Source organism: Miniopterus natalensis, chromosome 16, assembly GCF_054644295.1.
Source record: "Miniopterus natalensis isolate mMinNat1 chromosome 16, mMinNat1.hap1, whole genome shotgun sequence".
Taxonomy (NCBI): domain Eukaryota; kingdom Metazoa; phylum Chordata; class Mammalia; order Chiroptera; family Miniopteridae; genus Miniopterus; species Miniopterus natalensis.
In genome coordinates this window covers 38,625,390-38,647,771 of record NC_142096.1, presented here as the reverse complement: position 1 = coordinate 38,647,771, position 22,382 = coordinate 38,625,390, and the positions used below count along the sequence as shown (strand labels likewise).

The following is a 22,382-nucleotide window of genomic DNA, read 5'->3' as shown; positions in this document are numbered from 1 at the left end:
AATTTTTTAAAAGTACCAGCAGATGTCAAAGTGTGAAGCATGCAGCAAATCATAGTTTTATTACGGAGTTTTCCTTTTTCACTGTCTGTCAGAGCCGTTGAGAAACCCAAGCAGAAGAGCAAGCTGAAACAGAAAGTGCCTCCCCTCAGCCCCAGGCAGTGAAGCAACTCCTGGGTACGGAGCTGAGAGCCCCAGTGCAAGGCAGCCAGGGCCAGGGCTCAGGAGTGGAGGGACCCTGCAGGCCATGTGACACCCTCAGCCTCTCACACAAACAGGGCTGGCAGCTTTCTGTCACCCAGGGCACAGGGGAATGGAAACTTTTGCCACCAACAGCATTTGCTAGCAACTTCCCTCTCTGTGGTTTTTCTCTGTCATTCCCTTGATAAAAGAACTCATGCTGCGTAAATGTAACCAACACTCACAAATCTCATCATCACATAAAACAACCGCCTTTCAAGAAGGGAGCTGCCTGAAAATGATGCACGATGTACTCTAAACTGGGTCACTCTCCACCCAGAGGGCTGGGCGCGTGGCTGACTCCCCGTGTGTATCCCTTGTGCCGCAGGCTTCGAGCAGCTTCAACAGCCCGGGCAGCGAGGAAGATGGGAAATAGTGTGCGATCCACCCCGGCACCTCCCGAGAGGCCTCTGCCCTGCTCAGATGGTAAGTCTGGCTTCTTGGGTGAGATGCTTAACTCCACCCCAGGAGAGCCTGGGCGAAGATGGGGTGATGGGGTTGCTGGTCATTGGTGAAACAGCAATGGGTACATAGGGGCCCCTTATACTGTCTCCCTGACTTTGCTTGTAGTTAACCTTTTCATAATTAAAGGTTCAAAAGATTGGGCAGTGGCACCCCAAAGGGTGCTGATTTGCTGGCATTTTTGAGAAGAGCTGGTTCAATCCCTTTACTTTGTAGGTGGAGAAAACTGAGGCCAACACAGGAAACATAGCTGTTTTCAAGGGTCAGGCATTCGAGGGAGAGGGCACAATGTCACAGGGTTAATCGGTGATGGCAAAAGTCAGCTTTCCCCAGAGATGCCAGGTGGAACTAGGCTCCTGAAGCTACAGCCATTCAGGGACTGGCCAGAGAGCTGGGAGAGGACACCAGCAAGTAAAAAGTCACGGCGAGAGTAAAATCTATCACTCTTTAGGTTCACGGTGCTGGCTGCTTCTAGCAGCCTGGCTTTATTTCCTAGGCAGGGCATTGGGGGACACACTGTATGGGTCCCCTAGGGCATTGGGAAGGGGGTGGTGAGGAGGTCAGGTGATCCATAAGTGTCCCCAGGGTCAGTCACTGGAGACCTCGGAACACTTCCACTTCTAATTTCTAATTTCCTGTCACAACACTCGGGGCCTGGCCTCCCTCCCCTAACAGGGCTGACCACGCCTGATTCCCCAAGCCCCCCTGCATCACTGCCCTGGGCAAAGGTCGCAAGCACAGGTGCTCACCAGAATGTCTGCCAAGCCACAGTGCAACGTGAAAGTAGACGGAGCCAGGTTCCTGCCTTGCCTCTACCTACTACTTATTCCACGACTTCTGTGGCCCCTTAATAAAGGCAGCCTTCTCACTTCTGAAATGGAGGCACCCAGGTTTTGCATAGTCTCCTGGCCCCCAGACATCCCTGAGTGAGCATGTGGAGACTCGGCTGCCCTGCTCCCCACTCATGTCAGCTGCTGGTCACTTTGAGTGGCCCTCCTTTCTAGCCTGGTAATTGCCACCCCCAACCTAAGAGGGAAAAAGAATGGTCCCTGGGACAAAGGAGCTGGAACCACATGATAGGGTGGAGTGAGCGTGTGCACCAGAGCCCGAGAAGCAGGGCCCTTCCTTCCCATGCAAAGCTCAGAGCCGTGCAGAGCTGCCGCATCTGCTGCTGCTGGGAGGAAGCCTGGGTCCCTCCTCCCAACTTCTCCAAACAGCCCAGGTCATGCTTCCTCTCCAGGTCATGGCCACTTCTAGAAAACTGACACGGTAATGCAGAGGCCCGGCCAGCTCAGGAGGCACCCACCCTCCGAATCCTTCTGTGTTGTTACCTCTCACCCTGGGGCCAAGGGGGCCACATGCTTGAGCAACCTCCATGAAAACATGGGCCCCCAAAGACTTGCTCATTTGCCTTTATTTCTTAAATGCAAATGGTCATGAAATAAGTTTCTCTTTTTCCACTGTGTGGGTGGGAGGTCGCCTCGAAAAAGGGGTAGAGGGGTCTCCCCAGCCCTCCGCCCCCTGGGTAGAGAATTCCCCAGGTCTTACCGAGTTTGTAATCCAGGCAACCACATCAAGGGCCGGCGGGTGGCTTTTCCATCCCCACCCCTGAAAAGTTCCCCTTGTGATGGGTCCTAACCTGATTTCCTCTTTTCTCTGACACCTACCAGGATGGGGGGGGGGGGGAGGCGGTACAGTTGATGCTGCATTCATTAGACTTTATCCAAATGAAGCAAAGGGCTCGGCTTTCATGGAACACACACCTACTCAGCTCACACTCGCGCTTACTCATCTGGTTAGTCTTCCTGGCCACGGTGCAGGGGCTGCTCAGTCCCCCTACATCAGAGCTCCCTTGCTGTTGGCCTGAGTGCTGGAGAGTCAAGCACCAAGGCCCCCCAGGAGACCAACCTGTGGACTTTCACACAAAGAAATGGTCTGAGCTTTCAGGAGCCCATTCTTCCCCAGCCAGGATTGTGACTTTGCCCTTCTGTTGTCTACTACACTAAGCTTTGCAGAACATTCCTGATTAGTCTAGTTCCCAGAGGCTAATATCACAATAGGCGCAGAGGAAATAGGGCAGGTCTCAGAGGCTAATGACCTTGTTGAGCTTCTGGTATTGTCCCCTGGGAGTTGTGTGACCTGAGGTAAGTCACTCAGGCTCCCACGAGGCGGGACTCAGCTCTCAGAGATCAGAAAATCCCTCCCTCGCAGCGCAGCTCAGCGCAGCACAGTGGCCACCTGATACATGTGGGAGGGATGGAGTTTTTAAAACTCCATTTGGGGTTATCTGGTTGCACTAGGCTGCGTCTGAATGACCATCCCCCAAAAAAGTTTTAAAGTGGTAGAACCATCCCCCCAAAAAGTTTTAAAGTGGCTTGTTTTCAACTCATCCCAAAAAGCTCACTTTCTTTACAATTCTACATGTATTTCAGACCCCTGCTGTGTGTCAGACTTGAACCTGACCAAGGGAATACCCATGTGTCGCCCATCAAGGAGAGAATTCAGTCACATAGCTGGGATCTTTCCCCTGTTCATTTCTTACCTTCTTATTGCCCTGGCCTAAAGTGAGATCTCACTGCCAGAGGTGGAAATGCACACCCAGAGCTGCTCAGACCCCCTTCTGTGCAAGGATGGAAATTATGCTAAGCAGCGTATTTACATAGTATCTAGGGCCCTGCCCTGGTGGAAAAATGGGGTGGGGGGAGCTCTGGGGAAGAAGGGGGGGGCAGAGAAGTCGCAGACCCAGCCTGGCACATCTCAGTGAGTAGCCCTCAGACCACCTGCTTCAGATCCCCTGGGAAGTCAACAAATGTAGATTCCGGGGCCCCACCCCAGACCTGCTCATCAGAATCCAGTGATGGTGGGTGGGAGCAGCACACTTAGTTGCTTACAAGCCCCTGGTGCATTTTGAGCTCCCTGAAGCTTGCAGACCACAGGCCCAGCTTTTAGACCTGCCCATACACGAGCACCCAATGAGAGATGAGCTACCTCAGTTTGCCGCTGTGGGGGCCTCTGTTCTCTTTTGTGAAATGGAGATAATTAGAGTTATAGTATGCCAGACACAATTCCACGTGCTTTACACACATCAAGTCTTCATTCTCACAATAGTGGCAGCACATAATCCTCTCCACTTTGCAGCTGAGGAAACCGAGGCACAAGGTTTAGTTGCATGCCTGAGGCCATGCAGCCGAGAAGGGGACAGCTAATGGCCTGAATCCCTCCCTTCACCCCAACATTACAGGCCTGGAGAGGACAAGGACAGACTCTCAGGAGGCGATGGGTGTTCTCCAGAGCGAGGAAGAGCATGGTCATGGGATTTAACGACACAGACACTAGAGTGCCCTTGGGAGGGTACCAGCGACAGGAGCTTGCATCAGATCTTTGACTAGATCCGCTGCTGGGCCACAAGACAGATTGAAGTGAGACATGATCATTCAACTTTTATATCATTGTACATTTCATAGCTATGATAGAAAAATAAATAGCCCATCAAACCCATGATTTCACACTGTTCAAAATGGGACTAAAAATGTTTTAAGTGAGTTGACATGAAGAAAAACATTACTCAGTAAGTAGCAGTGCAGATGGTACTCGGCTGTGACAAGAAGAGCTGGTGGTGGGGAGTGGGGTCTATTCTCTGCTGAGAGGTACCTGGTTTTGAGACTGGGCACTCAATTTACCAGCTATGTGTTCTTAGGCGAGTCTCTCCACCTCGCTGTAGCATCTAAGAGCCTTTGGGTTGGCTCAGTTCCAATGTGCCCCATTGAACAGATAGCGAAACCAAGGCTGTGGACAGGAAAGAGCTTTCTGGACCACTGTATCTCACTTTCTAGCCACAATACAGGACCCACAGGTGCAGCCCATGCCCTGTGGTGACCACCAGAACTGGGTCACCTTCTATCAGGCCTGTGTGCCCAGCCCTGTCTGATTGGTTAGTGGTATGTGTATGTGTTTCCTGTAAAAGTTGAAAAGTAAGGCCTGCTTTAACCCCTCCAGAGGTCATGAGCTTGGGCAAGACTCAAGGAATGTGTAAGCCGAAGCAGGAGTCACTGGGCTTAGTTTCTTGCCCTCCAACTAACCAAGCTGCTGAGCCACCTCTGAAGCATCATTTAAATCAGCCTTTGTCCCAACTTGTCAAGGACCAATTATTCACTTGGGGGAACCTGGTAGTTAAGTGCCAAGGAGAGCTACGTGGCTGTGTAACATGCCCATGAACTTAGAAATTGTCATAATCTCTCCTGGACGTGTTGCTAAAACTCCCCCAGCCTTGATTTCTTCACCCTTTAAATGAGAATATATGCTCTGTGTGGAGCACTAGAAGGAATGAATGTCTGGTTCTGCTAGATGGTTATAAATTAGATCTACTGAAAGGTTTTCAGCATTTAAAAGAATTAGTTACAATACTTTAAAAGCTAATAATGTAATAAAAGGGAGGAGGGCTGTCCTCTTTAAACGAGTAATATCTGTGGCCAGTAAGTTCTGCCTGGGTTTCCTTCCTTTTTTGGATTCATTTCCTATTTTTACACTTTTGTACATGTTGTTCAGTCTGACTCATTTTTGAGTTGAACTATCAGCAAATATTTGATCTTTTGAATTTCATCTTCTGTTCTCACCAAATGGAGTTTGTTTTGGGCAGATAAGAATATTTTCAAATTCACACAACTAAGAGAATTTTGATAATTTGAGATACTCTTGCCTGAAGTGGGTTTGGGATTATGAATGATAACCTCGCTCCATCACATAAAAATACCAGCTGCCCCTAACTGAGGCGGGCTCCTGTGTCCTAACCCAATCATATGCGGCAGTTTTTATATTTCCCATTTTTATCCATGAAGGGATCAAGCTCAGATTAGTTAAAATTCAACCTCTCCCCAAATCGCAGAGCTAGGAAGTGGTGAAGGCAGACTTTAAGCCAGGTCTAATTGATTCCGAAGCCCATTCTCTCTTCTGAAAACTCTCTCTGGGTTTCTCTTTTCATGCCTGGCACATACTTCATCACTTCATTTGTTCCCTTATCTTGTGTCTGCAAAACCCCTCCACCTTCCTCAGCAACCTCCTTCTCCAGGCTACTCACTGATCTCGTTAAATTCAGATGCTGGGCTCTCCATGAAGCAGGGCGCCCCAGGGGTGCGAGACAATACAGCTGAACTTCCGAGCACATTTAAATCCCCTAGTTGCATTTACTTTAGCGCAGGGACCGGAGCTCGGGGCACTGTAGGTGGGACCCTGCGCCTGGCCGCATTCGGAATGACCGTCCTTTCATCAGGGCTCCTGACCACCTCCAGCTCTCCCCTGCTGGTCTTGGGTTTTTCTGACACTGGTGATAAGGTGACAGGGGCCTGAGCTCTCGCAGAGGACCACGGGAAGGTCATTGCCTTCAAGCATAGGCCCTGTGAACGATTTCCTAGGTGAAATTTAGGTGTGACAGCTATAAAAACATGAGTGTGGGGGAAATTCCACAGGAAACTCACCATTGCTGGCGCGAAATCGAAACTCTCCAGGCCCTAATCCTCCTTTCCCCGCTGAAACCGCTGTTATTACATCGGGCTTTTGCTTTGGTTTCTGTTTCTACTAGTTTTTGATTTTAAGGTTGAGAAAGACAGTTGTTCTGTTCCACAGTCTTACCGTGAAATCAGAGATCAAAGCCCCGTCCTCTGCACACACACAAACTGCGTCACGGTCCTGTTATGGTGACAGATAACACGCGCCGCGCCTCTCGGGCCAGCACTTGTTTTTCACACGAGCTGGTTCTGTGATGACCGCCCCCCCGGGTGACCGCCCACCGCAGTGCCTGCCACTGCCACCAACCAGGCTTGCTTCTCCTGCCTACTCTGGGAACAGCGGCCAATATGAAGGGCTCAGTAGCACAGGGACCTCCCCGTATTTTCATTCGAGAAACCTGCTGTGAGCGTCCTTGTGGTACAGGCTCGGTGCAGGGCTGAGGGCTACAGGACAGCTGTTCCTGGAGTTGACAGCCATTCCCGATGACTGTCACCTGGCCTGGAGTCATTGCTTCAAAGGAAAAACGGGGGGGGGGCAAGAGGGGTAGGGCAGGAAAGCCTGCCCCCCTGGAGGAGACTTTTGAGTTGATGGGGGTGGGAGGGATGAGAGAGGAAAGAGCAGGGTGTGTCCCTGGCAGAGGGCACAGGCTCTGAGGATGTGGGAACTGGCACGGTGAGAAAAACAGAGCAGCTCATCACTGTGCTCCAGAAGCAGTACAGTGCATGTCAGGAAGCCGTCTGCTCATATATGGGGCCATTCGTCCAGGTTTTACCGTGAAGGCGGCTTCCAACCCCTCACTTTCCAGACTGACCAGGCCCCAGTGGGAAGGATGCGTCCACACTCAGACTCGGAAAGTCAGCCTCAGGCTCAAGGCAGATCTCCTGGGGAGCCGAGCAAACCAAGTGCGTGAGGCCCCTGACCAGCAGGGAGCTTCTCGGGCCTGGAGCTGATTTGTATTTCCCATCTTGACCTCTCTCCCTCCACATGTGCAAAGCTCCGTGCTCAGCAAACTGGATTCACCTCTTGCCAGATCTCGGGACTTCTGGCTTCAAGCCAAACACACACCTTAGTGCTGCCTCTAACTGTTGGGGTAGGCCGTGGGCTACACAGGGGAAGACCCCCTTTTATTAAGGGAGGGCTCCCCACGGCTTGGGGCAGGGCAGAGGCTACACTCGGTCTGACGCTGCTCCTTGTCACAGGGCCCAATCCCTATCAGTGACGATGGCCACTGTGAATCACTTTTGGTTTCCATCTCACCCCAGGAATTGTTTGTTCTTTGCAACCCAGTTTCCCCAAGTGACAGTACATCTTAATGAGCTGTTTCCCAGTGATAACTTGTTTCTGGTTCATTTACCAATCGATAAACAAATCCTGTGTCAAAAAATCCTCCTTCATCTTTCATACCCATTCTAGTACATGTCTCTTTTGACTTGGTCTGTCCAGGACTTGTTGTTAGAGGCTATAGGACATACGGGTTGTTGCGGGGGGGGGGGGGGGTCCTAGAGAGTGGCCTGCTTGGGCCACCCAGCCTGCCATGCCCGAGTACTGATCCTCCAGGATTTCCCGGGTGAGTGTGGCAGGGACCGGCCCCTCCCACAATTACCTGTGTGCTCTCTGGAACACGCTCCATCAGGGCTGGGAGACTTGGCTTGCTGTGTCTATCATGCTTGGCCCATGGGGGTGCTCAGTCAATAATTGCCAATGAATGAGTATATATGTTACCCCAAATTTTGAGTTCTGATGCCCTGCCAGCAGATGGAGTGATAAACGTCATAGCAAGCAATGACTGTAATTACTAATTTGGATTTACCCCAATATTACCCTGAATGTAATGCATAATTAAGGCAAATCACTAAGGCTGTGAAACAGGATTTTGCTTTCTAACAAAAAGCAAATGCGTATCTTATCCCTGCATCTCTCATCTACAGTGAGCTGTACTTGTATGAACCAGAGTGCTTTCCTTCTCAAAATGTCACCAGAATTATTTTCAATATAATTTGATGAAAAGTACTTAATATTTCTTCCTCCCCTCTCCCAAAGTCCCTATTAAATAGATCCCCAACACGATGTATACAAGGAAGAGGTGCTTTATTGAGTTTCAGAGTTAGTGTTTCCCAGTTCTGGTGGCTCCTCAGAACTCATGAGGCCTCACCTCCAACAACCCCATGACGTTATAAATGCAGGACCCCCAAGGCCCAGAGAGGGCATCCGAGCAATGACAGTAAGAAGAGATGATTTTAGAGCCCTTATCACTTATATGGTGTTGCCACATACTTTCATCTCATCTCATAAGGACCCTGGAAGGATGTATCATTAGCCTCATTTTAAAGGTGGGGAAATTGAGTCTAGTAGGCCTTCTGAGACTTGCTCAAGGTTACAGGAATCAGTAGACATGTTAGCAGACCCTGAAGGTAGATCTTGTGACTTCAGGTCAAGGACCGCTGGATGCCTAACAACATGAGGGCCAAGGCAGACTTGAGAATGGGAGTAGGTCGCCTGATCCCCAGGGCTCCTGCAGGCACCTTGTGCCACCATCCCTGAAGAGAGGAGCACCTACTATATAAATTGCTATTTCAAAAAGTAAGGTGTCTCTAGCTGAAAAGTCCCCTAGAGGGACTCATTTTCGCACCCACTGCTCCCAGGCCCTCCTTTTATCTCCTTGTAAAAAAGAACACCTTTTGTCTCTGTTTCTCCAGGACTGGACAGCGACTTCCTGGCCGTGCTAAGTGATTACCCATCTCCTGACATCAGCCCTCCAATATTCCGAAGAGGGGAAAAACTGCGTGTGATTTCTGAGTGAGTTAGCTTTCAAAAACTTTCATGACACCCCCCAAAAGGATGAACCCAATTTAGACGGAATGGTTGGGTTTCAGCTAACCTTTCCCATAGGGGCCAGTTCCATAGGAGCCCTGGTTCTACTGTGAAGTGAGAAATTTGGCCCATACAGAAGACCTTAATGTTTCATCTTCCTTAATGCTTCCAGTACCCGAAAACCTTCAGTGGCTCCCCATTGCCTATTGGATAACAATTTAAATCCCTTAATGTCTTTTGAGACTCTTTCTGATCCAAACTCTGCTTCTCATATTAGCCTCACCTCCCACAACACATGCGCTGTTGATATTATCGGCCAGTGCAAACCCAGGAAGGAGGACCCAGGGGTCTGCAAAACCTCTGACGATAAACAAACAATATTGCCTTCGATCCTGTTATCTCTCCCTGATTTGAAATAAGCTATAGAACGAATGGGAGCTCTAATCCCCTTTTATTTAAATCCTCATGGACACAGACATAGAAAACAGTCTTGGTTATATCATAGGGTATAAATCAGTAGACCACACACTTATTTTTAAAAAGCCCCCAATTGTGGAACGTCAGCTGGAAACATCTGCTGATCTCTGGTGGCTGTTGCCAGCATGTGGGAAGATTTCCTAATTAGCTTGGAATGGGGGAATATACTTAAACAACTGAATTTTCATATGGAGAAATTTGGGTCAACATGGCCAATGATAGATCCTAAAACACAGTGTTGCAATGTGCCCCCCGCCCCCCCCCCCCCAGTGAAATCCGATTACTCTGTTCTTTCATTCATTCATTTTGCCAGTTAGCTTTGACTCTTTCCTATCTGTCCTTGTTCTTGCAGTGAAGGGGGCTGGTGGAAAGCCATTTCCCTTAGCACTGGCCGAGAGAACTACATCCCTGGAATATGTGTGGCCAGAGTTTACCATGGGTGAGTACATGTCTTATAAGTTTGCACAGAGAGATTCCAACCTGGTACAGGGGAAAGGAAGGCATTGGGTTTGAGGAGGTTCCTTCTACTCTCAACTCAGTTCACAGAGAAGGGAGCCACCTTGGGCTAGCCCCTCCCCAACCTGAGACTCAGTGGCCCCACCAGGAAGAAAAAGGGGGTTAGACCTTTCAGCTCTAACTCGGCACTCCTGGCACATGGCAATAAACACTCAGGAGAAACAGGGACGCAGCGGAGCAGTGGCTAAATCAGTCTGTCTAGGTTCCAGTCCTGCCTCTGTCACTCACTGGCTGTGTGACTGTGGGCAAGCCACTCAACATTGCACATTAGTCTCCTTTCCTTGCCTGTCCACTAGAGATCATAGTACAAATATATAGAAATAATAATATAGAATAATATGGCCAAAGTATAGGGTTGTTAGGAAAGGAGAGGGTAATGCATGGACAGTTCTTGGAAGAACGCCTGGCTTTGCAGTGAACACTAGGCACATGGTAACCATGTTCTTATCCAGTCATAGGCAGAGAACACTTAGCACCGAACACGCTTACACATCCAACCTGACAAATGGAGAATCAAGCAGAAAAGGAGAAAGTTAAAAAAAATCAGTCATGAGGGTGAGAAAACAAGCGCACTGCCCTGTCTTGCAGCTGTGTGGGAGGGCCCTTGCGGCAGGCGGGCAGCTTTGGAGGCCGGCACACCCCGGCTGGGACCTGTGCAGCTCAGCTCCCCAACCTCCATGCAAGAGCCTTGGAAAGGTTAGGTGCCCTCCCGAGGCACAGTCTCATTTGTCAAGCTACCAAGGCCAGATGTTGGCCAAGAAGTGCACACTCAGGAGGAAGGAGGGAAGGAAGGAAGGAAGGAAGGAGGGAAGGAAGGAAGGAGGGAAGGAAGGAAGGAGGGAAGGAAGGAAGAAGGGAAGGAAGGAAGGAAGGAAGGAAGGAAGGAAGGAAGGAAGGAAGGAAGGAAGGAAGGAAGGAAGGAAGGAGGGAAGGAAGGAAGGAGGGAAGGAAGGAGGGAAGGAAGGAAGGAAGGAGGGAAGGAAGGAAGGAGGGAAGGAAGGAAGGAAGGAGGGAAGGAAGGAAGGAGGGAAGGAAGGAAGGAGGGAAGGAAGGAAGGAAGGAAGGAAGGAAGGAAGGAAGGAAGGAAGGAAGGAAGGAAGGAAGGAAGGAAGGAGGGAAGGAGGGAAGGAAGGAGGGAAGGAAGGAGGGAAGGAAGGAGGGAAGGAAGGAGGGAAGGAAGGAGGGAAGGAAGGAAGGAAGGAAGGAAGGAAGGAAGGAAGGAAGGAAGGAGGGAAGGAAGGAAGGAGGGAAGGAAGGAAGGAAGGAGGGAAGGAAGGAAGGAGGGAAGGAAGGAAGGAGGGAAGGAAGGAAGGAGGGAAGGAAGGAAGGAAGGAAGGAAGGAAGGAAGGAAGGAAGGAAGGAAGGAAGGAAGGAGGGAAGGAAGGAAGGAGGGAAGGAAGGAAGGAGGGAAGGAAGGAAGGAGGGAAGGAAGGAAGGAGGGAAAGAAGGAAGGAAGGAAGGAAGGAAGGAAGGAAGGAAGGAAGGAAGGAAGGAGGGAAGGAAGGAGGGAAGGAAGGAGGGAAGGAAGGAAGGAAGGAAGGAAGGAAGGAAGGAAGGAAGGAAGGAAGGAAGGAAGGAAGGAAGGAAGGAGGGAAGGAAGGAGGGAAGGAAGGAGGGAAGGAAGGAGGGAAGGAAGGAGGGAGGGAAGGAAGGAGGGAAGGAAGGAAGGAAGGAAGGAAGGAAGGAAGGAAGGAAGGAAGGAAGGAAGGAAGGAAGGAAGGAGGGAAGGAAGGAGGGAAGGAAGGAGGGAAGGAAGGAGGGAAGGAAGGAAGGAAGGAAGGAAGGAAGGAAGGAAGGAAGGAAGGAAGGAAGGAAGGAAGGAAGGAAGGAGGGAGGGAGGGAAGGAAGGAAGGAAGGAAGGAAGGAAGGAAGGAAGGAAGGAAGGAAGGAAGGAAGGAAGGAAGGAAGGAAGGAAGGAGGGAAGGAAGGAGGGAAGGAAGGAGGGAAGGAGGGAAGGAGGGAAGGAAGGAGGGAAGGAAGGAGGGAAGGAAGGAGGGAAGGAGGGAAGGAAGGAGGGAAGGAAGGGCTATTTTTGTCTGAAGGGGTCCAGAAATATACTATATTTAGAGAAGGACTTTGCGTGCCACATGCTGTCGATGAAACAGGTGACTGCCTGAATATTTGGAAGAATGGCATTCAGTACATTTAATTGTAGTATTACCCATCTGGATCCTGAACACCAGAGCCGTATCTGTGCTTAGCATGATGAGGGTGAGCGGAAGTGGGGAGCAGCCGCTTGCTTGAGAGTTACGTTCCGTAATGACTCTCCTAAGCCAATCCATTCGTTTCGCAAGCCTGTCCCAACACCTTCACGCTGAAGCTGTGGTGCTGAGTGCTGGCAGGACCAGAAGTGGTGAAGAGCCCAGATGAGTAAGATGTCATCATGACTGTACGGAGCTTCCAATCTAGCCAATGCAGTAAATGTCTTTAAAATATCAAATAGGAAGAGAGGCAGTGCCGTACAGTGGTTATGAAACTGTCCCAGAAGAATGCATTCCAATTATAGCTCTGGCAGTTGCTGACATGGAGTAACTTGGATACTGACCTTCCGTATCCTCATCAGTAAAAGAGAGATAATACACCTCTCGTAGGGGGTGGATGTGAGGACTGGATTTCAAGTGCTTAACATGGTATGTGGCCATACTTAGTATTTATACACGGCTATTGTTATTGTTTTACTGTCTTCATTTTTATAAGTGGAATTTCAGGTCAGGACTTGGAAGGGTGAATGTTTATCATGTGCACTAAAATAGTTAACATGCCCTGCATTGTGCAGAACTAAGGAGCAGTGGAACTATTTGGCCGAATATGGCATAATCATAACCTTAACAACAAAAGCAGCCTTGGAGCCCAGGACATGAATAAATGGCATTGGTGTTATGCCCGTGGCCCTTCTCACACGGGGTGCTGCAGGGGCATCCGGCCGGCCCCTCCGGTGACCTGCCTGCGTGCCATGGGGAACGATAAAGGGCGGGCTCAGCAGGGCATTAGTATTCACCACAGCCCGCACCAACACCGACCTGAGGGTTAAAGCCAGGGTACGTTCACCGAAATGCAGAGCCTGTTAAAAACAAGGATGCACGAATGCTTCTGAGCACACACCAGCCAGCGGCTCGCACGCATTTCCTTCCACGCTGAGACGGGGCCAGGCCTGCTCTGCAGAGCGAGGGCGGGCCGCTCCCTGGGAACACAGACTGCTTTGTGCACAGAGCTCTTTCTAGAAGGGACTCAAAAGTGCTGGCTCGCCCACGGGAGGCGCACATTCCACTGGAAAGCTGGGTTACAGTGTTACAGCTGCTTTTTTATATGAAGTGAAAAAAGCAAGAAACACATGTAAGTGAATATGCAATGACAACTGTTTTTAAAATAGGTTGCAAAAGAGAATACAAGGAGGAAATGTAACAAATGCCAAGTGGCGCTTGCTGAGTTGGTGGAATAATGCACCATTTCTTTCCTTCTTCCTTATGCCCTTTCGTTCATTCACAAATATATACCAAGCTCATCCACCTGGACACGAAAACGAAACCCAAAAACGAAACCCAAAAAAGACAGACAGAGGCCCTGCCTTCATGGGGCGATGAGAGAGGGGCCGGGTAGTTAGATGATAAAAAAAGAGAGACATTAAAGGAACCACCACGTAGGTGCTTTGCCAAGCTTTAGGGCGCTTACATATTATGTAGTACAGACGGGCACAGTCCGGCTGGCATCTGAGAAGCGGGGAAGAAAGGCCTGTATGCATCTAAACGCCTGGCCTGCAGTGGGCACTAAGGAATTCTATTTGAAAGATTAACAGTATCAATGAATGAATGAACGTAGGGCCAATCGCTTAGTCTTTTTCATCACAACAGTTTTATGTCAACTGGCCCTCCATCTTAGTTTCCACACGTGCCTGTCTTTTGTGGGGAGGGTGTGCTCTGGGTACTCATGCTGTTTTCCTGCTTCCCAGCTGGCTGTTTGAAGGGCTGGGCAGAGACAAGGCCGAAGAGCTGCTGCAACTGCCTGACACGAAGATTGGCTCCTTCATGATCAGAGAGAGTGAGACGAAGAAAGGTGAGCAGCCTCTGACTCGTCTTTTCGTGCTCGGTTCAGACCAGCAGGTTAGGCTCCTGGCTGACTCATGCATTATACGGCTCATGTTCCCTCCTCCCACGAAGCATGCAAATCAATCCGATGTGGTGAGCTCCCTGCAGCCCACACACCGCTGGTGAGGCCAGCATCAAAGCTAGGGGACTAGATGCAGGTAGTGGGGACCCGGACCAATATCAGGCCCTGCTGACTCCTGCTGGACAGCTTCCCATCAACTGAGAAGAAAGGAAAGCACTGAGTGGAGAGAGAGGATGGGCTTTGGACTGGGCCTGGCCTGCGCTCTCAAGCTCTCAGATTGGAGCAGGTCATTTACTTCCCTGAGCTCAGTTTTCTCATCTGTGAAATGGGAAGAAAACTCCTCCCTTATAAGGTTGTGGATTGATTCAAATGTATTTATGATATCTGTGCTGGTCTTGCTACATAGGAGACCCCAGTACAAGTTCCCTCTGTGCCCAACAATGAAATCAGATATCTTCTAAGATCACGACCAGCAGGTACATACTCTTATGTACTCACCCTGATCTTTATCAGCATACTTTCTTTACATGCTACGCACTAAGTAATTCAGTGAAAACGACATAGCAGAGCTTTGCCGGGTCCAGAGCAAGGGTCCTCAGTTCTAGTTCCAGCTGTGTGGATTATGTAGAGTCACATCCTCTCTCTAAGCCTAGGTCCCCTTATCTGTCTATCACATGGGATTAGCAAGAGGAAAGTGCTTCCCATCGCATCTGGGATGTAGTTTAGGCCCTTAAACCAGTAGACGCAAGACACTAACACTTGGGCTTTCCCAGGCTAAGGAAGGGTGATAATAACTATTTAAGCAGAAAAGATATTTCCAAGTTCTCAGCTTGCTTCTTGCACGCTCACTATCCAAAAAGAGAAAACACAGTATCTAGAAGTATTTTTTGAGCATCTATTAAGCGCCAGAGCTGCTGAGTGCTGGGGCCCTTCACCAAAACGAGCAGCAGCCTTACTTTGAGGAAGCAGAGACCATATATACATAATAAAAAATCCCCTCAACTTTCCCCTCAAAAACCTTAATGTGCTGGAGAAGAGCAGAATCAAAGCAAAGGCAAGATCCCTGTGCATGTTCCAGGGTCCCGGAGGCAGGGCACTCAGATCCGGAGCCTCTCCGCTGGTGTGGCCAAGGCTGGGAGAGCCCAGCTTGAGGTGCCTGAGCTGATCTAAAAATAAAGATATCAGGCAGCTCTGCAGCTGGGCCGGGCCGGGCGGGGTGGCAGCTCCCTCCCCTGGGTATGCAAAGTTCTCATAAGTTTCCACCTGCTGCCCTTGACCTACTCACCCTACTGTAAGCCCCCACTGGTATTCCCGGAAGACACATGCTGGGGCGACTCAGAGGGCAAACCTGGCGCCAAGCTAGGGACGCCCCCAGAATGCCAGTCTAGACGCTTGCTCAGGACAAGGGTCCAACCCCAGGTCTGCCATTTCCAAGCTGCATACCTCTAGCCATGCCACTCAGGGGCTCTGAGCCTTAGTTTCTCCACCTGTAAAGTATCTGGAACAATACCTCCCCAGGTCTCTCTGAGAATGAATGGAGATGTTGCTGGGAGACAGTTGAGCCCAGCTCAGCACAAGTAGTAAAGACTTGGTAAAGCCCGGCCAGGTGTGGCTCAGCGGTTGAGTGTCGACCTAGGATCAGGTGATCCGGGCTCGATTCCCGGTCAGGGCACATGCCCGGGTTGCGGGCTAGGCAGTCGATCAATGACTCTCTTATCATTGATGTTTCTATCTCTCTCTCTCCCTTTCCTTTCCTCTCTCTAAAATCAATAAAGATATATTAAAAAAAAAAAAAAAAGACTTGGTAAAATCGAGTGCCCTCCCCTCTCTCTGCCCCGTAACCCTTTCGCCCCTGGGCCTCCAGAACACAGCGCAGAAAGGACTCTTACACATGCCTTGAGTCTAATTCTCTAACTTCCCACATGGGCAAATGAAGGCTGGGAGAGGAGTGGGTACTTGCCCAAAGTTCTGCCCTTACTAACCCATAGTGGGCCTTTACTATAATGGTGCTTAAGGAGAAATGACACATTTTCCATGTTTTCTTAGGGAGACCCAGAAAAATGTCTTAACTGCCACCTTTTCCAAACTTCTGAGAACACCAAGCCTCAGTGAGAGGGAGTTGGGGCAAGAAAACGGGCATAACTCTGAGGCTTCGCAAAGGTGTGGTGACATTGGTGGGACAGGGACTGAATGGCAGCACGGACACCTTTGCGACTGTACTCGGGCAGAACCCACGGGTGACCCAGGTCCTGACCTGGGGCTGCAACCCAACTCTAACCACTTAGCTCAGCCTAAGGACCCAGGAAAGCATGTGGGAGCTCCCCATGAACACTTCACAGAGCAAAGCCGAGCACCTAAAAGCCTGCATTGCAATACGGTTACTGCAACGTGGCTGCTGAAATACTGCGTGCCCATGGGTGCTAAAGAGTGCGCCACATCCACACAGATGGGGTTCTCGTGGCTGTTGTGCCAAACACGGGAGTGGATGTCTGGGTGTCATCGTGTGACACAAGGCTGAGAAAATCTCTCTGCCTCGGTGGTGGTGGTCTCCTTAACCAGCTGCCTTTGGGTGGGGACACATGGGATGCCACTGACTTGTCCTCTGTGCCTGCAGGCTTCTACTCTCTCTCGGTGAGACACCGGCAGGTCAAGCATTACCGCATCTTTCGCCTGCCGAACAACTGGTACTACATCTCGCCAAGGCTCACCTTCCAGTGCCTGGAGGACCTGGTCAATCACTATTCTGGTAAGAAGCACCCCATCAGGACTGATCCTGCCCTGTGGTGCCCTCTGTCTGGGATGCTCATGGGTCATTAATATATGCCAGAGATTTACTTCACTCTCTGCCCACCCTGTCCTCTCCATGTGCTCTTTTCCTGTTCATTTAGACTATAAATTTCAGGCTAAAACGGGTAGCTTGCAAATGCACCCTAAGTAAGTAAACGCAGCTAATCTCAAGTTCACCCTGTCTCTTCCTGTAAAAGAGAGAAGCCGGGACACCCCTGTGTTCACAACCACAGACAGCTTCCACTTCCTCAAGTGGACCGTGCATATGCAGGCCTCTGGGGCTTTGTTCTGAAATGCCACTCATTTCCCCTTTTCTGCGCGTCAAAGTCCTCCTCGGCCTTCCAGCAGCGGGCCCCACTCCTTGACGAAGAGTCAGGAGTCTCTGCTCCGACAGATGCCCAGTTTCCCTAAAGCCCCCTCGCTCTGCCTTATACCCTCCTTAGCTGTGCTCTGGTCTGGGTTTCCCAACGAGCTCTCACAGACCAAGGCTTGGGCTCCCTTCATTCGCGGGCTTCCAGGACACGGGGGAGAGGTCGAGACGCTCCACGCTGACCAGGACGGGGCCGTCCACCGAGAGGGTGGCAACGGCGTGGTTTTGACGGGGGCGATGGGACAGGGCAGGGTTAGACAAGGACATCTGAGCTAGACTGACAGGCCTGAACGCCAAGTCAGGAGCTGGAATTCTACCTGTGGAAATGGGCGAAATAGTAAAAAAGGTTGTTACGTTTCTAAAAGCTGGGTGTGGAGCCGCCGTGTTCATATCCCAGACCTTCTGGGCAGCCTTGGGCCAGTGCCCAGCTCGGTGCCCCCTTTTCTTCTCTGTGTGATGAAGATGCTGACTGTTCCTACCCAGGGAGGCGGTGAGATTCACGGAGCTGGTGCGTGCAGAATGCGGGCGCAGAGCTGCGGCTCCTGCCCTTCCCCAGCCAGGGCCTCCCTCTTCCTCCCTGGCGCCGGCGGGAGGAAGAGAGTCGCTGTCAGTCCGCTGGTGTCTTCCCTCTTCCAGGTTCAGGAGGTCTGACCTCACACCCCTGCGGACCTTTAGGGTGTGGGGTCTTGAGGGGCCTTTCAAGGAGAAAGGGGGAATCTGGGTTGTCACACCTGTCCTGAGAGAGGGGAGGTCATGACGGAGGCATGGCGCAGGGGAGACACAGGCCCAGGCTCGGATGCAGGCTCTGTGAGGCTGCAGACAAAACCCTCCCCTGTCCCGGACTCAGTTCCCCGCTCACCGAACGTGGATGCAAGCAGCTCGGTTGTAATGATCACTGAGCACCGTCGTCCATGTAATGTGGGCATCACAGCCTGGCATGTGGCAGGTGCAAAATAAATATTATTTCTGTGATACCTGAAAACCTAGCAGCCTGGCTAAAAATGAAAGAGGAAGGGAGTCCTGGAAATAGTCCACTTGTACCGATTACGAGTAAAGGTTGTGGTAGTTGGCTTCTAATAACAACCGTGCGAGAGGCGTCAGACCGTAAGTTTTGCATAGACAAAAGCAAACATGAGAGGATGCACCCTAGCGGGATCTCACGGACAGGGCCCGGTGAGGCTCCCCACCAGCATCGCCTGAGGGCCATGTGCCCTCCGCAGCAGGGCCTTCCCAACTACCTCCTGGCCCTGCATCAGGAGACAGACCCAGTCACTGGTTCAGCCCTGCCGTAACTGAAATGGAGCTGAAACCCTGAAATGCTTCCCAGGCCCCTGGGAAGTGGAAACAACATGGCCAATTCCACCTCCCGCCAGGTTCTCTCTCAAGGACAGGATCGGAGCGATTGTGCACAAAAGGGTCTGAACAGACGTCTCTGTGGTGCAGGTTGCTTATATTTATTACCTCGGGGCCCTCGGGCAAATTACCTAACATCTCAAAGCCTCAGTTTCTTCATCTATGAAATGGTGATTAAATGCCTCTTATAGGATTGTTGTGAGGACCCAAAAAATCATGCGTGGAACGTGGGCATCTGAAGTATTCCCTGCGCGGTGGTGACTGAGAGAGCAGAGAGGGTGGGACACAAGTGAAGTCTAAAATATGCCAGAGAAAGAAAGGGATGGGAAAGGGGAGCTTTGAATGCAGAGTTGGAGTTGAAAGGTATGGGAGGAATGAGTGTTCTAGAGAGTCCCACAGGCTGGCGGGAATGAGACGAGCGTGTCCAGGCCCCAGAGGCAGTGTAGGATTTCTCTCTTCTCCATTTCAGAGACAATGAGTTGCTCTTAGAACAAGTGCCTGGTTCTGAGTCCATAAGACAGCTTTGGGTCACATTTCTGTGGCCTTGAGCAAGTGACTTGACCCCAGGACCCTGTCTCATTCCAAAAATGGGCCCAACATTCCTGACGTCTCAGCGATGTGGCCTCGTTCAGCACCGGGGCCCATGTCCCGCGCTCACAAGTGTTAGTTCCTTTTCTCATTGCCAAACCTTCCTCATCATCCTAAGTGTTAACCTTTCTAAAGAAGGACTGTCACACAGTCCCCGCCTGGGCTGTCTCCTGCCGCTGAGCTCTTCAGTCTTTGTGTCTGACTCGGTCCCTCCCCACTAACCTGGGCAGCCTTTTCCATTTCCAACCCATGACAGGTAATTATTTCAGACTCACATGCAGTTAAGCTCCCTCTGACCTCACATTTCTGGGGGTGGGACAGTGGGGTGGACACTCAGTTCATGGTGAAGGGCAGACCGAAGGCTGGCTGCAGGCGTCATTGGCCACCACACTCCGATAGCCTGGGTTTGCTTCGTCAGCTACAGTTTCCTTTTGTTCTTTGGTAAGGATACCCCCAGAGCTCCATAAATAAGACGGGAGGTGGAGACACCCATGGGTGTACCGTGCTTCCTAAAACCTGGCGCTGGGTTCGCTCGAGCCGGTGGCTCCGTGCAGCTGGAGGCCAGCAGCCACTCCATCGCCCACTCCATCGCCCCCTGTGACATGACAGCACTGGGGTCTTCAAGCGAATTCCCCCCATCTACCAGAATGTCTGAGCACAGCCAGAGTCAACCCTCCTCGCCACAGCTTGGCCAGGAGGAGGCCTGCGGGAGCTGGAGGCTGTACCTTAACGCTCCTGAGAGACGAGGGCCCCTCGCTGCCGGCTGAGGGATTTCTTTACCCTTCACTCTTGTGTAGGAGTGTCTAGAGTAAAGAGTGGGTTTTGTTTTTGTTTCGTTTTTTTCTTTGTCCACTTTCTCTCTCTTGCCTCGAACCTCTGCTTTTCGCCTTCGTTTTTGGTGCCTCCCATCATTTTTGTCTGTCTTTACTTCCCTCCCTATTTCTCCCTCCGTCCCACCCCCTCCCTTCCTTGTCATCTCTCACGGTTTCCCTTGTCTCCCTTTCTCCCTACGCGCATGCCTAGCCCGCCGCGCTGTATTAAATGCTGTTTTGTGAACTTTGGGGAGATCGGTTGTCCACGGTGCTCCCTGCACACAAGAGCTTCGCCAGAGCTGGTGGAGCTGTGCTGGGCGGTCCCCCGGCCCCACACCCCACGCTGGCTGCAGCGTCTCAGAGTCACTGACCCGCTGTGTGCCTCCTTCCACAGAGGTGGCCGATGGCCTGTGCTGTGTGCTGACCACGCCCTGCCTCACCCAGAGCACAGCGGCCCCGGCGGTGAGGGCCGCCTCTGACTCTCCCCTCTCCTTGCACCAGAAGACCCTGGACTGGAAGAGAATGTCCAGGTGGGTTGTGCACATGTGCACGTGTGCATGTGTGCACGTGCACAGGTATGCATGGGTGTCCCCTCCATGAACATGTGAGCCTGCCATGTGAAAACCATGGCCAGTTACAGCCAGCCCTGCTGGAACCTGAGGGTGGGCACACGGAGCAGGTACAGACCCGTGGAACCCTGCTGTCCCCTGGGAGGCAGACCCAGCCTCAGGCCCACACAGTGGGTGGCACAACCCTAGCAACACCCTGCCAGAGCCCCCAGGCCCCCATTCTGCAAACTTTTCCTGAGTCCCCATTCAGTATTAGCAGAATATTTGCCAGCTGAAAGATACCATCTTCCTTTTGCTGTTAGGATCCTAAAGAGTGACACACAAATAGTCTTGTATAAATGTAATATTATTTTAAACTCACTCAGAAAATTTAAACATACCGGCAAAATCCTAAGGTGGTATCATTTGTTTTTTTAAGGAAAAACATCTTCCACTGATCTGTTTTATTTGAGTGTCAGCTATTGCATTTTAGGGGTATGTGTAAGTGGGGGCTGATTGGTGGGTTGTCTTATTAATTAAATACTGATCCAGACATCCCATTGGCAAATTCAAAGAAAATCAGAGGTGAGAATTGCCTGGGAGATGAATAAAGCTGCTCTTCCTAGTAGATATCATTTTTTAAAAATTCATTAAAATGTGCAATTAGCCATTTTAGCCATTTAAGTAAATGCTGGTTCAGAGCGGTTGGGTGATTTATCTAAGATGGCACAGCCACAAGCATGAGAAGCAGCGTCAGAGCGATAAATGAGGGCGATTCTAACCAGGCTCTTCCTCTCCTCGTTCTCCTGTTCCCCATCCCTCCCGTTCCCTCCCCGTCCCCTCGCCTCCCGCCCACAGGCTGCAGGAGGCCCCCGAGGGAGAGGGGAGCCCGCTCGGCGTGGATGAGTCCCTCTTCAGCTACGGCCTTCGGGAGAGCATAGCGTCCTACCTGTCCCTGACCAGCGACGACAGCGCGCCCCTGGACCGGAAGAAGAAAAGCATCTCCCTGGTGTACAGCGGGAGCAAGAGGAAGAGCGCCTTCTTCTCCTCGCCGCCGTACTTCGAAGACTAGCCCCGGGTGGACACCTCGGGGTGCCCAGCAGCGACAGAGCTCCCAGCTTCTGCCGGGGTCTTGAAGGGAGGCACGGTCCCTGGGGAGCCTGCGTCTTCCGGGCGCCGACAGAAGCTACTGAGACTCGGACTCCCGTCTTCTGTCTCCGCATCATGACACAGGGACCCTCCCTGGCGTCAGACCGGTCCTGGGGGACCCTCCCTGGCGTCAGACTGGTCCTGGGACAGCACTAAGCGTCGGCTCGCGATGCGGCCGGGCACCGGTTCGGAAGAGCCCTGCTTGTATGTTACGTGTGTGCTCACCGTGTTTGTGGGAAAGACACTCTCTCAAGAAGGGCACAGGGTCCAGCCACCAACAAACTGTCCAGATGGTCAGGCTCCGAGCTCACGGAGAAAACTTCAGAATGAGAAACGCCTGAGAAGAGGAGCCGAAAGCCCAGTTCTGGCCAGAGGTCTGGGTTTGCACTCGGTGCCCTGCACGGAACTTTCTCAGCCAACGGACAGAGGCCTTTGGCACGCACCTCCTCTCGAAGGGAACTCGGTGACACTAACGGTTCCCCTGATTAGCCCTGAATCGGGAGCTCTCTTTGCCCGGCGGGTCCCAAAGCCGCATGTGCCGAAGTCAATGGCTCCCCACTTCTGCAGGGGCGAGGCCAACGGGAGGGGGGAGGCTGCTGGAGGGGAGCAGGGTGGGGCCCGGAACCGTGTGAGCTTCCACCCGTCCCAGCCACAGCCTTGCAGCAG

At 51.5% G+C, this 22,382-nt stretch overlaps 2 protein-coding genes across 3 annotated transcripts in view; one reads left to right on the top strand and one right to left on the bottom strand.

The window, feature by feature from the left end:
- Positions 1–22,382, bottom strand: part of TG (thyroglobulin) — a 199,963-nt gene that overhangs the window by 52,190 nt on the left and 125,391 nt on the right. The window lies entirely within an intron of this gene.
- Positions 486–21,639, top strand: SLA (Src like adaptor). Of its 2 annotated transcripts, XM_016216106.2 has the most exons (7): positions 486–663; positions 8,898–8,997; positions 9,842–9,928; positions 13,952–14,055; positions 16,724–16,855; positions 20,414–20,549; positions 21,426–21,639. In XM_016216106.2, the coding sequence occupies exons 1-7, from the start codon at positions 486–488 to the stop codon at positions 21,637–21,639; spliced, it is 951 nt and encodes a 316-aa protein (XP_016071592.2). The 2 variants fall into 2 exon arrangements, with proteins under 2 accessions (XP_016071592.2, XP_016071593.1); XM_016216107.2 differs by lacking the exon at positions 16,724–16,855 and having other exon boundaries at positions 603–663.

Excerpts from the sequence above, each read along its gene's own strand:
- SLA (XM_016216106.2), top strand. The coding sequence starts at position 486 with ATGTACTCTAAACTGGGTCACTCTCCACCCAGAGGGCTGGGCGCGTGG. Across the intron at positions 8,998-9,841 it reads AAACTGCGTGTGATTTCTGA|TGAAGGGGGCTGGTGGAAAG; the intron begins GTGAGTTAGCTT and ends TTGTTCTTGCAG. Across the intron at positions 20,550-21,425 it reads GACTGGAAGAGAATGTCCAG|GCTGCAGGAGGCCCCCGAGG; the intron begins GTGGGTTGTGCA and ends TCCCGCCCACAG.